This window comes from Notolabrus celidotus, chromosome 6 (assembly GCF_009762535.1).
Source record: "Notolabrus celidotus isolate fNotCel1 chromosome 6, fNotCel1.pri, whole genome shotgun sequence".
Classification (NCBI taxonomy): Eukaryota; Metazoa; Chordata; class Actinopteri; order Labriformes; family Labridae; genus Notolabrus; species Notolabrus celidotus.
In genome coordinates, this window is record NC_048277.1 from 35,892,556 (window position 1) to 35,907,324 (window position 14,769).

The following is a 14,769-nucleotide window of genomic DNA, read 5'->3' on the forward strand; positions in this document are numbered from 1 at the left end:
AAAAATAAAATAAAATAGAGACCAATGCACACCAAAATAAAATATGTGTAATTAAAATAAGTTAAAGCATCAAAATTAAGAAATAAAAATAGTTAAAATAAATAGATTTAAAAGGTAAGGATAAGAGTTGAAAAATAAAACTAAGGCTGAAAAATATCAATAAAACTGAGTAGATAAATAAAATTAAATAAATGAATGAATAAATACATAAAATGCCCCCAATAACCTCAAAATTCACCTTTAATAAAGCTAACAGTACCCTTACAGTGACATTACATCCATAGGAGCAGGGTTTTCTGCTCGAGGTGCAATAAAATTAAAATTTAACCAAAGTAAAACAAATAAAGAAAATAATACTAAAAAATAAAATATAATAATACAAAAATAAAAATAAATACAAATAATAATAATATAAGTAATACGTAAAATTAGAATAAACAATTATGAATTTATTCCTTCAAAAACAGCTCTGGTTTTCAGTGCTTTGTGAACTATGATAGTGTTTCCAGATATGATGTAATGCATGGGTAACATTTGTGTTCATTACACTGTTTACTTAATCCCCACAATAACCTCAAAATTCACCTTTAAGAAAGCTAACAGTACCCTTACCGTGACCTTACATCCATGGGGACAGGGTTTACTGCTCGAGGTGCAATACAAATATACAAATAAATTAGAAATTCAACTGAAGTAAAAATATAAATAAATAAATAAATAAATAATAATAATAATAATAATAATTAGAATAAACAATTATAAATTAATTAATTCTTAAAAACTTTGGTTTTCAGTGCTTTGTGCACTATGACAGTGTTTCCAGATAGGACTTAAAATATGATGTAATGCATGGGTAACATTTGTGTTTATTTTTAAAGACAGTCTGTGTAAATTATTTGTTTCAAAGTATTTCCTGGTCATTAACTGAATATCTTTCCTGTCAGTATCTCAGTGTACAAGTCAGTCCCATGCAAAATTAGAGACAGGTTAACTACAGGTGCACGTGACCTGTCCCACCAATAGGAAACAAGCTACGAATGACGCAAGTTTTAAAGTTAACCTGTCACCTTTGGGGAAGTGTTTACAGGTGATGTGCAGGTAGCAGTTTGCCAAAGCAGTGTACCCCCACACTTTTAATCTTTCACTCCAACAGTTCACTGGTTTGTTTCTGTGGAGGATTTGCACAGCCTCTGTCCTCTTTGAGAGATAAGATGTTGGATTTGAGCAAAGAGTGGAGCATCTCGTTTGCAGGATGCGGTTTTATGGGGATTTATTATGTCGGGGCCTGCAGCTGCATCCTCGAGAGATCCCCTCGATTCATACGAGACGCCTCTCAGATCTGCGGGGCGTCTGCAGGAGCTCTCATGGCTGCTGTCCTCAGTTTGGAGATCCCCCTGGGTGAGTTGTGGTTCCTTCTCGAAGGACCAACCTCTTACTAAAGTGTGTCAAATCAATGCAATCTTAAAAATAAGCAAATAGACGACGGTTGAAGGAATACTATTTTAATTAATGTATATTAATTGACGATTCAAGGCAGATCTAATGCATAAAGCAGCGCTAGCCTTACTTACTAAAAAAATGAATTTAAAATATAAAAAATGAAGAAAATAAAATGAAAGGATTCAACTTTTGTTGCACTTTTCAAACTGAATCCTTTCAGAAATAAAATTAAGTTTACCTCACTCAAATTAAAAAGTAATTATTTCAAGGCTCTATAGGTTGTGCAATGATGTCATGATGTTCTTGTCTTTTCACATCTCTATGTTGTCTTTTATTTGGAACATGTGCAATATGGCTGTGTGCATGTTTGTTGTGGTTTTCTTCTGCATTTAGCTTCTCTGTTTTATTGTTGTTTGTTGGATTTATAACTCTACTGTGAAGGATGCTAGATGTCTGCAGCACTTTAGTCCAAGACTTTTTCTAGGGGCAGCCAAGTGGCGGAGGGTTTCCAGTTCGGTGGCCTTGGGATTCCATCTCTGCTCTTTGCAGATGATGTCGTCCTATTGGCTTCATTGAACGGTGACCTCCAGCTCGCACTGGGACGGTTTGCAGCTGAGTGTGAAGCAGCGGGGATGAGGATCAGCACCTCCAAGTCTGAGGCCACGGTGCTCAGTCGGAAAAGGGTGGCTTGCCCTCTCTGGGTCGGAGGAGAGTCTTTGCCCCAGGCGGAGGTTTTTAAGTATCTCGGGGTCTTGTTCACGAGTGAGGGGAAGAGGGAGCGCGAGATTGACAGACGGATCGGGGCGGCGTCTGCAGCGATGCGGGCGCTGTACCGGTCTGTTGTGGTGAAGAGGGAGCTGAGCCAGAAGGCAAAGCTCTCAATATACAAGTCAATCTACGTCCCAACCCTCACCTGTGGTCACGAGCTGTGGGTTGTGACCGAAAGAACGAGATCGCGAATACAAGCGGCCGAAATGAGCTTTCTCTGCAGGGTGTCTGCGCTCAGCCTTAGAGAGAGGGTCAGGAGCTCAGACTCAAAGTAGAGCCGCTGCTCCTCCGGATCGAGAGGAGCCAGATGAGGTGGTTCGGGCATCTGGTCAGGATGCCTCCCCGGACGTCTCCCTGGGGAGGTGTTTCGGGCATGTCCGACTGGGAGGAAGCCACGGGGAAGGCCCAGGACACGCTGGCAAGACTATATCTCTCAGCTGGCCTGGGAACGCCTCTGTATCCTCCCAGAAGAGCTGGTGGAAGTGGCCGGGGAGAGGAGTGTCTGGGCTTCCCTGCTGAGGCTGCTGCCCCCACGACCCGGACCCGGATAAGCGGAAGAAGATGGATAGATGGATGGATGGATGGACTTTAGTCAAAGACAGGTTTTCCAGTAGAGACTATCAGGTGTGAGATATTGTGTCATAGGTCATCGTATCATATGGTATGGTATGGTATGGTATGGTATGGTATGGTATTGTATCATATCAGATCGTATGGTATCGTATGGTATCGTGTCCTATTGTTCACTTCACACACACTAATCAGCTGTCATGTTTTTCTCTGTGCAGAGAAATGCTGCGCCGATCTGATGTTCATGGCCAAAGAGGCGAGGAAGCGCAAACTGGGTCCCTTTCACCCGGCGTACGACCTGCTGCAGATCGTCAGGGACTCTATGATGAGGTGTCTCCCTGAAGACGCTCACGTCCTCGCCTCCGGGAAGCTCTGCGTGTCGCTGACCCGAGTGTCTGATAGGAAGAATGTGCTGGTGTCAGAGTTCGACAGCAGAGAGGAAGTCATTCAGGTATGAAGGTGCATTACTTGGAAGTTCAGAGGACCCTTTTTATCTGTTATGGTAACGCTAATTTGACAGCTCAAGTTAAATCACGTTAAAGGCACTATGAGGAGTTTTTAACTGATACTGAAACTGATACTGATGCCTCTTTATGACCCGCTAAAGCAAATAAGACCATCCACAACAACACCGACACCTTCTCTGTTGTCATTTTGAATGCCTGAAACTGCTCTGAGGGGGTAGGTGTCAAAACAGATGATTGACATCTCGCTCTAGAAACAACCTTTTTGGGCTGTTTTCATGGCAAATAATCACATTGTGTGATAAATCTAAATGTTAAAAGACAACAGGATGAGGTTATTGTCTGAAGACACTCATTTTGCATTTACAGGACAAGAGATAAGAGGTATCACTTTGTCCACAAGGGGGCGCCAGAATCGATACAAACCAGAAGTTCCTCACAGCAGCTTTAAATAAAAAACTAATTACAAAAATGTAAGGTATTAGCTTGAAGACTTCTGTTTATTCTTATTGTGTATATTATTTTCTCAAGATATGTCATGTTGTTCTTAAAGCACTATAAATTAATTAATTAAAGTAAAATACGTCACCCATCTGTTCCTGAAGCGCTGTTTCGTAGCCGATCGTCGGCGGGTGCCATATTGGAAATGTTGAACTCAACCTAACTGCTGTCGAGCACATGTGATGTAAAGAGGCGGGCTTTGAGCCTCCTCGCCAACAGCTACAGTGTTCCCGCCTGCCAGTCAAGTCAGCTGAGCCTCTCTAAATGGAAAACTCGTAATCTTAATATCTTTGAAATTGCTGTGTTATGAAAAAATTCACCCCCTCACAGTGTGTGCCGATAGAGAAATGAGCTATCTAGACTACACTCGTCTTTTGTACCAGGCTGGAAACATGTTTATTTCTGCTGTTAGGATCAGCTTTTTTTAATTGGTGTGTATGTGATTTCTGGTACTTCCGGAGCCAGCCTCAAGTGGACACTCGAGGAACTGCACTTTTTAACACTTACTCATTGGCTTCAATTCTCGCGGCAGGAGGTTACCACTTACCTGACACCTCCCCCCTGGCTTTGAACACAGGCATTAATTAGGGGTGAGTATTGCCAAGAACCTCACGATACGATATGCATCACGATATCACAATATTGTGATATATTGCGATATTCTACACAGTAAACTAAGAAAAAATAGGGATGGTGTTTATGTAAATCACACAATATTACTCAAAATTGAAAAGGACAAATTAAAGGTGACATATCATGCAAAATGGACTTTTTAATGGTTCTCTACCTGAAATATGTGTCCCTGTCTACAAACCCCCCGAGAATGAAAAAAATCCATTCTGCCCCTGTTCTGATTTCTTCACCTTTCTGTAAATGTGTGTGAAACGAGCCGTTTCAGACTTCCGTGATTTTGTTACGTAACAACAATATCCGGTCTGTCACGGAGTCAGAGCTCGGAGCTTGTTCAGCCCATAGACTGTATAAAATAATACTGAATCCCTCCTCCGTTTTTCATTACCTGCACACATGTGTGCTAACAAGGAGCTTAGGAGGGAGGCATGCTAGTTGTAGGCTGTCTTAATAAACACAAAGGTCGGTTTTACTCCCCACGTCTGCAGATTTGAAGATCTAGTGGATGATTTTTATTTATCATGGATAAGTGCTAGCGCTAGTTAGCATAGCTACATAGCTACATGTTCGTAGCTGTAGCTGTGTACCAAGACACACGTCTACATACTGACAAATACAACAACAAGGAACACTAAATCTGTGACCAATCCTTCATAAAAGGTCCTGCTGCCTCTCTGGCAAAGGTCAGTTTTACTCCCCACGTCTGCAGATTTGAAGATCTAGTGGATGATTTTTATTTATCATGGATAAGTGCTAGCGCTAGTTAGCCACATAGCTACATGTTCGTAGCTGTGTACCAAGACACACGTCAACATACTGATAAATAAAACAACAAGAAACACTAAATCTGTGACCAATGGTTCAGAAAGGTCCTGCTGCAGGCGCCTCTCCGTCAGGATCAGATTCTGGATCAGATTCAGAGGGTTGAAGTAACGTGATCTCTGAGCAGCCGTGTATATTCAGCCAACATGTAAACATTAGATCAACGTGCTGGACAGCCGAGACCACATCCACATCCTGAGGGGGCGTGGTCAGAGAGAAAACAGAGTGTTCTGATGAGGACTGAAGAAGAGGATTTTTCAGGCAGACCAAAAAATCTGATTTCAAAGTGTTTTTTTGAGCATAAACTTTAAAGAAATGTTTTGGGGACCTCTTAGACCAATATATATTGATGAAAAAAGTGTGATATGTCACCTTTAACTTATTTAACACATCATCGTTATATGTTATATTTTAAGCCCTCGTGTTTATACCTGACATCTTTATGCCTTAATGCATCAGAGAAACTCTTAACATATTTTTTCACAGAAACAGAGTGAGAAAGAAAATCTTTGTTTGATCATAATTCAATAGAAGGAGTATTTCTTCTGAGTAGTATTTACTGCACGTACAGATACTTCTCCAAGAGAACAAGAGGAGACTAATAAGAGTCACAAGGTCAGACACAGCCCCCTCATTTCAGACTCACATGATGGGAAGTCAAAAGAAGAGAGTGGATTGTGTCTGATTCTGCAGAAGTCCTGTTGTGTGGGTTGGAAAGCTGACTCGATGGATAAATCCTGTAATTTGAGGAAATGAAGGAGAAGAATGTGGAAATAAGTGAGCGACTCAACTCTGACCAGCTGTTGAGGAATAATTCAGCTGAGTCCTGATTTCACTGAAGTGAAGAGCTTCACTGAATGCCGCAACTTTTCTTCTTCCTCTTCTTCAGACTGACCACGATGTGCAGTGATACTGAAACAATCTGACTGCAAGATTCAGAAATATAAAGGTTTCTCATAAAACCATTTGTGTCTGCTGTGGTATGAATTTAAGGAAGTCACTGTCTGAGTCAGGTGGGAGATCCTGGAAGGGATCGCCGTGTTGAACGTTATCGCAACTTTGGAGTTCTTCAGTTGCAGTCTGCTCCGGATGTAAAACTGCTGTTACAGTAAAAGATGATCATATGATGTGGTTCTTGTGCTGACTCGTACTTTGCACTCAGTAAATATCCAAGTAAGTTTCCTCCCATTGTGGCCTTTTGTGGTTTTGATAGTTTTATCTGCAAACAGCTGCAAGAGGAACGAGGGAGTGAAGAGGGAATGTGCAAGAATAAGCTCAACTATCTAGCTTCAAGGACACAGTCAATGTTTAATCTTCCTCCACATGATAACAACTTGAACACAGCATCTTTTAACCACTTAACCAAGCTGCTCTCCTTCCACATTAACAATCACTCCATCCTCTGTCCGTTTCCCAGGCTCTCCTATGCAGCTGCTTTGTCCCTCTCTACTGTGGGGTTATTCCACCGACTTACCGTGGAGTGGTGAGTGAAACCTGCAACACTCTTTAAAACCCCAACACGTGTGTCTAACATGAGTCTGGTCCTGCTGGAGGTTTCTGCCTATTAAAGGAAGTTTGTCCTTGCCACTGTAACTTGTTAAAGATGGGATTGGATCAAACTACCACTCAATATTAGTCTTAAAATAAGGGCCAGGATTATATCGACAAGCTAAATGAAATAATGAAGCCAGATTGATGTGAAATATTTGAAACAAAGTCTTTCTGGAGTCCCTGAGCTCCCTTGTCCCGTAGATTCCTCTGGGATCTCTGCTGTTGTGGATGTGCCAGACTCCAGCTGCTACAACTACTACCATCCATCTCTCCACTATCATCTCTCTCTCTCTTCATCTCCCTCTATCCCTCTCTCCAACACGGTCTCAGCAGATGTGTGTCTAACATGAGTCTGGTCCAGCTGGAGGTTTCTGCCTGTTAAAGGAAGTTTGTCCTTGCCACTGTAACTTGCTAAATGCTGCAAAGTGCTCTGCTCATGGTGGATTAAGATGAGATCAGACTGAGTCCTGTCTGTAAGATGGGACTGGATCTTATCCGGTCTTGATGTTGGGTCTTTGTTGATAATAGAACATAGAGTATGGTCTAGACCTGCTCTGTTTGGAAAGAGTCTGAGGAGAACACTTGGTGTGATTTGGTGCTTTATAAATAAAGATTGATTGATATGTTAAAACATGCAAAGACAGAGGGCACTGGTTGGGCCTAGTGGTTAAGTTGTGCGCCCCATGTACAGAGACTGTAGTCCTGAAACGGGGCCACTCAGGTTGGATTTCAACCTGCATGTCACTCCCCACTTCTCTCCCTGTTTCCTGCTCTATCCACGGTCCTGTCCTCCCTGAATATAGGCCTAAAAACCCCCAAGAACATGCAAAGACAGGACCTTCATGTTGATCTTCACTCAGTCGGTTACTTTAAGGCTCAACAGTTGCAGCGGACACTTAACCTTGAAGGCTAATGCTGCATTCAGGTGCTCCATGCATGATCCAGTTGCCAGAGCTGAGAAGTCATTGCTGTCCTCTGGGGTCAAGTAATAAAGCGAGATCAGAGGTTCCTTGAACTGCAGTTCAGTGAGTGTCCACTTGAGGCTTCCTTCAAATATTGACTCTCAAAGACCCAGACAGCTGCAGGCGGCTACTTGTTCTTAAATGTTTGATAACTTTTGAACCTCAAATCTTATCAACAAGCTTTAAAATCTCAGTTATAGCGACCATTCTCAGCTTTCCAGTGATACCAGTTTTGTCTCCTTCAACATATTCAGAATAAGTTCAGGAGAGTCTGGCACCCCCAAAGATGGTCTAGGTCTTTAAGGGTTAACATGTTTACAGTCTGGTACAAAAAGACAGTATTTCTGTTTTTTTTTTCTCTCCTAACATTGTGAAAATAATTTGGCTTTCTGTGTGATTTTTAGAAGTTTGTGCACAACATTGTCCAGTGAATGAAGTTCTGGTGTCATTGTTGTGATGTTTTTGCTCTAAGCAGGCTCATCAATCAATCAATTTTGATTTAAATAGTCCCAAAAAGTCACAACAAAAGTTACCTCAGAGGGGCAGCGTTGGCCTAGCGGTCTTAGTGCAAGCCCATATAGAGGCTTTAGTCCTAGGTTCGACTCCCGGCCTCTACCATTTGCTGCATGTCATCCCCCTCTTTCTACTCCCCACATTTCCTGTCTCTCTCCAGCTGTCCTTTCAAATTAAAGCAAGAATGCCCAAAAACATAACTTTAAAACATTAAAGAAGTTATCTCAGGACACTATGCACAAAGCATCCACCTCAGAGCGAGTGCATGATCCCTCAATCATGTCAAAAATAATCATCACTCTTAATATTTTTGGGGCACACACACATTTCTGTTTCTCCTCACTTCATCATCACTCTTCTTCTTCTCTTCCCTCTCAGCATTACGTGGACGGCGCCGCCAGTGACAACCAGCCTCGGTGTCACGTGAAGAACACCATCACGTTCTCTGCGTACGCGGGCGAGAGCGATCTCTGTCCTCGGGCGAGCACGCTCAACTTCCACGAGGTGCGCTTCAAGAACATGAGCATCCAGGTGAACTCGGAGAACGTGTACAGAGTGACGAGCACCTTCTTCCCCCCGCAGGCCGAGGTGAGACTCATGGGGGGGCATGTTTCTGCAGATACAGGAACCTTCTTACTTGGATGATATAAGTGTGTTCAGGATGACTGATGGTTTTTTGTTGTGCACGAAATCTTAAGATGTTGGCCTATAATAAGTGATATTAAAAGAGGCGTCTGTGCATGTTGGAGTGTCCTTGGATGAGATTGCAGAAGCGTAGTGATTGTCAGAGAGCTTGAAATCCTTTCCCTTCATTTTAGTTCAGCATGTACATCAACTTGCAGACACTTCAAAACACGGATGGTTGTTGAAATGAGGTTCTTAGTCACTCCAGAGTTGATCCTGATAAAGAAAGTGTCTCAGCATGAAGTATGTGTGCAGCTGTTTTGATTGTGAGCACAGAAATGCCTCTGCAGCAGTTTCTCAGGAAAGTCAGGAAGGTGTCAAAAAGGACAAGGAGAGTAAACAGGATGGGGCGCCCTCTGCTGGTCAGATGTTTTGTTGTTATACCCTTTTAGATACAGGACATAAAACCTCAGAGGCAAGTCTCCAGTTTCCTTTTGATGTCATGTGAGTGAAAAGTGTAAAAGATGACTGGTTGTCTTTTGCATTTTACAGGAAATGGCTGAAATCTGTCAGAACGGCTACATGGATGCTCTCCGCTTCCTGCAGGAACACAGTAAGAACATCTCATCTTTAAGTTTCTCATTATTACTCTTCAAACTCAAGTTTGTCAAGTACATAATGAAGAGCTTCTTCTTGCATGATTCATGTAAATTCAAACCCCGTCACAGATCTGATCAGCAGCGAGTCTCCAATGAGAAGCCTGGAAACAGACGCACCTGCAGCAGCCTGCTGTGAGCTGAGAGAGGAGTCGGCTGAAGATGAACACACACAACAGAGCAGACTGAAGCCGGCGCAGGAGGTGCACTGGTGGCTGGATCGACAGCTCATAGATAAACTCCCCCTCAACATTAAGAAGGGTAAGAGAGGAACTCTGCAGTACAGATTTCGAAGCAGAAGAAGAATCGTTAATGTGTGTGTGATTGTCGTCTTTGTGTCAGCGCTGTGTGAGGCCTGCAGAGAGACACACACTCCTGGTGGGCTTTTGTCCCACGTGTCCGAGTACCTGCCAAAGATCCCGAGTATTCTGCCTGTGGTTACAGCCTGCTCCATCGCACAGAGGTACAGTGAGTTCACATCTTACTGTGAAATCATGTCTCATATGCCGTATTCACTTTAGCATCACTCCCCTGATCAGTAGAGAGATTAAGAGTCGCTCTGTGATGAAGTTTCCTTCAACAAACAAAATGAAACAAACAAAGGTCACTTAATATTTAAAGATGTGACTGAGGGAGACGTCTTTTGGCTATTTTGTTCTCAAAATGTGTTTTAGCATTAGATATTCTGATCCATATTTAGCAAGTTACAGTGACAAGGACAAACTTCCTTTAACAGGCAGAAACCTCCAGCAGGACCAGACTCATGTTAGACACACATCTGCTGAGACCGTGTTGGAGAGAGGGATAGAGGAGATTCTTTGCCCAAAATGAAACATCAAAAGTGGTTATATCTGTCTTCAGGCTCACTCGCTAGAGACAAGGATTATGAAACACTCCTTTTAATCTGGTCATATCGGTCTCAGCAGATGTGAGTCTGGTTCTGCTCGAGAGTTCTGCCTGTTAAAGGAAGTTTGTCCTTGCCAGGTGAACTCACACACTGGGATCCTGTCTTTCCCTCTCTCTCCTCTCTCTGCCTGTTTCTTACTTTAACTCTTCCTGTCCCATTAAAGTTACTAACCATAGACCTTTCTGGAGTCCCTGAGCTCCCTTGTCTCGTAGCTTTGCTGTGGACGTGCCAGACTCCAGCTGCTACAACTACTACTATCCGTCTCTCCACTATCATCTCTCTCTCTCTCTTCATCTCCCTCTATCCCTCTCTCCAACACGGTCTCAGCAGATGTGTGTCTAACATGAGTCTGGTCCTGCTGGAGGTTTCTGCCTGTTAAAGGAAGTTTGTCCTTGCCACTGTAACTTGCTAAATGCTGCAAAGTGCTCTGCTCATGGTGGATTAAGATGAGATCAGACTGAGTCCTGTCTGTAAGATGGGACTGGATCTGATCCGGTCTTGATGTTGGGTCTTTTTCTGTTTTCAGCTTCTGTAAAACAATTAAACCCTCAAAAGTACACACACCTTATCTAAATATGTTTGACACCATGTGAGCTCGTCACTTTGTTTCCCTCAGACTTGTGAACTGGATCCCTGATGTACCAAAGGACGTGGGCTGGCTCTACGGTGTGGCCGGTAACATTTACAATCAAGCCTGGAAAGGAAAGGAGGAGGACTTCGACAGGTATGCAGAGATGGTAGTTCTTCTTGTAAGATCTTCTTTAAAGCATCAACAGCTTTCAATGCCACTAAAAACTGGACAAAATCAGATTTTGCTGCTCCTAAAAAAGGTTTCCTTATCAGCTAAAAGAGTAGCTAAATTTGAGAGTTTTTTAAATGGAAATTGTCACTTTAGATCAAATATAAAAAGTCATGAAATGCCTCTCTGGAGCAAAGCGGTGGCTGACAAACTAAAGCACCATTTCCACCCAAAGTATGTGGAACCTTTTAGTCTAACACATTCTATATCAAGGGACTAAAAGGTTTCCTCAAGACCCCTTTGAACTAGGTAGAGAAGTCAGGACCGCCCGCACCTGGCTGCACAAATCAGAATTTTTAAATGCTGCAAGGCTCACCCTAAAGTTTGTGCACTTTTGGAAAGTTCCACCCAGAGTCCAGGAACCCCCTTTGGTAAAGTTCCTGCAGTGAAAACACAGCCGCTCCAGAGCAATGATGTTAGCATAGGTTGAGTTGAACACAGACATCATGTTGCATCACAACTAACACTCCCTGTCCACTCTGCGTCCATCACACACACACTCCTCTGACATCATGTTGACAAACCACACTGCTATCAGCACATAGTGTTTTTGACCTGACCGTGTTTGCACTTTACAAATAGAAACACAGGACGTCCGCCAAAGTTACAAGTCAAGGCGAAACGTTTCAGTCACAGACGTGTGTGTTATTGATTCATCACTATCTACATTTTTTATCTACATCCTCCTGGCAAATGACTCTGGTGACCATGTCATCCTTGTCCTTTTGGACCTAACTGCGGCTTTTGACACGGTGGACCACAGTATCCTAGTGGCTCGGCTAAGCCAACTAGTGGGCATCTGTGGTACCGCACTTGAATGGTTCAAATCATATTTGTCCAACAGGTCTATGAGTGTACGCATTGGAAACTCTGTTTCTGACTCAGCTCCGCTTCTGTATGGGGTTCCACAGGGGTCCATTTTAGGTCCACTGCTGTTCTCACTGTATCTACTGCCTCTGGGCTCCATCCTGAGAAAGCATGGCATCTCCTTCCACTGCTACGCTGATGACAGTCAAATACACATGCCGCTGAAAAAGAAAAATGCCTTTTCCCTCTCACCACTTCTTGCGTGCCTTGAAGACATCAAAGCATGGATGGCTTTGAACTTTCTAAACTTCAATGAAAAAAAGACAGAAGTAATGGTGTTTGGTCCCAGTGGCCCTTGTGAACTCCCTCCGGTTGATCTGGGCCCTTTGGCCGTCTATTTTAAGTCGAAAGTCTCAAACTTGGGTTTCAAGCTTGACAGTGATTTTAAGATGGATCAGCAGATCAGCTCTAAAGTAAAGTCCAGTTTTTTCACATTAGGCAGCTGGCAAAGGTGAAGCCTTTCCTTGCACGACAGCACTTTGAAACAGTAATCCATGCCTTTGTCACATCCCGGCTGGATTACTGCAATGCACTTTATTTAGGAATCAGTCAGTCCTCCCTCGCACGTCTCCAGTTGGTCCAGAATGCAGCCGCTCGCCTTTTAATTGGAGCACGTAAAAGGGAGCACATAACGCCCATTTTAGCCTCCCTCCACTGGTTGCCTGTGCATTTTAGAGTCCATTTTAAGATTATTTTATTTGTTTTTAAATCTTTAAATGGTCTCGCCCCGCCCTACCTCTCTGAGCTGATCCATCTCTATGCCCCTGCTCGGTGCCTCAGGTCAGCTGATCAGCTGCTCCTGGAGGTACCGAGGTCCAAGCGGAAGCTCAGGGGGGATAGGGCTTTTTCTGTCGCTGCTCCCAAACTGTGGAACGATCTTCCTTTAGCCGTCAGACAAGCCCCCTCACTGTCCACTTTTAAAAGTCGTCTTAAAACCCATTTTTATACCCTGGCTTTCGACTCAGCATGAGACCCTGCTCTTGTTTCAGTGCCTTTTTATTTTTATTTTTATTTTTATTTTTTAACTTTATTTTATCTTATTGTTCTTATTGATTTTATGATTTTATTGTTTGTTTTTATCCATTATGTTTCTGTACAGCACTTTGTGTCCGACTGCTGTTGTTCTTAAAGTGCTTTATAAATAAAGTTGAGTTGAGTTGAGTTGAGTACATTTTGGAAAACAAGCAAACAAGATCTGATGAGTGAGAAAATAAACAATCATATTCTTACACTGGAGTCTTTCAGCACCTTAGAGTCTCCCTCCTGCCAGTGGTCACTCTCTTTACTGTAAAACTTGTTGTATAAGATGCACTTTTAGTATCTTTCTTTCTTTTTGAACTTTTTATTTATTATTTTTTCAATTGACACACAACAAGCACACATACAGGAGATGTATTCCCTTTACACTTAATCTTTATATCATTAATGAGACAATTTCCTATATCTAAAATCTTTGTCACTACATTCCTATCATCTTATTTCACAATATACATTCTTCTCTCTTTTTAAAAGCTAGCTTTTTCCCTCTTAGTGCCCCTGGAAAGCAGGCTGTGTCTGATATACTAGTGTGACTTATATTACAGGTTTTACAGTAAGGTTTTGAAGTGAAATAAGGAGGTGTCAGACAGGCAACCCTTCATCTTAACTTGAAAAATACCCACTCTTTGTCCATGTCTAGTCGAGCTCAAGCTGCAACCTCTGGTCTTAAAATATGAAGCCTGTGCAGGAAGTGTTATAAACTGCAGTTCCTTGAGTGTCCACTAGAGGCTGGCTGCAGAAACACAGGAAACCACATACACACCCATTCAAAGAAGACAATCTTTACAGCAGAAATAAACATGTTTACAGCCTGGTACAAAAAACCATTTAGGTCTGAGTAGCTCATTTCTTGATCGGCACACACTGGACGGGGGTGAATTTATTAATAACTCATTATTTTTGAAGATATTGAACTGATTAGTTTTGCCCAAATAAGGGCATGACTTCATTGACAGGCGGGCACCCTGTAGCTGTTAGCGAAAAGGCTAAAGCCCCGCCTCTTAACCTCACACTAGCTCAGACGAAGTTAGCTTGACTTAAGCATTTCCAATATGGCACCCGCCAACGATCGGCTTCATATTAGCGCTTCAGAAACAGATAAGTGACGTCATGGATACAACATGTGGCCAGTGAAGACACTTCAATAGGAATCAGGGGTCAAGCTGCTGCTTACTTGCACCCTATGCTGCTAGAACACAGTGTAAGATTAACTCTTGTATCTCCTTGTATCCATGTTCTGCCTTTTCCAGTGAGACCCCACTACGCCGATGTAAAAGCCTGCCGTCAGGTCTGAACCTGCCACACCTGACACAAGAAGACATGAACGCTCTCCCCATGACTCCAGAAGCCTCTCCCACCTCGGTGTTCACCTTCACCTGGAACAAACAGAACGAGCTGGACCTCATGTCCCTGACTCCGCCCCCGACACCCACCTGCAGCCTCACCTCCAGGTTTGATGAAGTCGTCTCAGAGTCGCCAAACAGTTCAGGTGGAGGCTGGGGTCTGGGCAGAGCGGTGGGGTGGATCCGAAATATAGCATCTGAGCAAACGGCCAAGAAAAAAGACGATTCAGCTTCATACCCTAAGCTCAAGTAGGTTTATTTAAAGGCACTGAAAGATGTGAAAACAAGTGATGAATAAAGTGATGCAAAATGTG

The 14,769-nt window shown here is 42.9% G+C and overlaps 1 protein-coding gene across 2 annotated transcripts; it reads left to right on the top strand.

Annotated features, from left to right (window-relative positions):
- Positions 1-1,044: 1,044 nt before the first annotated feature.
- On the top strand, positions 1,045-14,769 carry LOC117814807 (patatin-like phospholipase domain-containing protein 2). Of its 2 annotated transcripts, XM_034686324.1 has the most exons (9): positions 1,046-1,398; positions 2,997-3,229; positions 6,613-6,678; positions 8,600-8,809; positions 9,398-9,458; positions 9,574-9,762; positions 9,844-9,964; positions 11,025-11,132; positions 14,363-14,769. In XM_034686324.1, exons 1-9 carry the CDS (start codon positions 1,212-1,214, stop codon positions 14,706-14,708), a joined length of 1,521 nt encoding a protein of 506 aa, XP_034542215.1. In that variant the 5' UTR covers positions 1,046-1,211; the 3' UTR covers positions 14,709-14,769. The 2 variants fall into 2 exon arrangements, with proteins under 2 accessions (XP_034542216.1, XP_034542215.1); XM_034686325.1 differs by lacking the exon at positions 6,613-6,678 and having other exon boundaries at positions 1,045-1,398.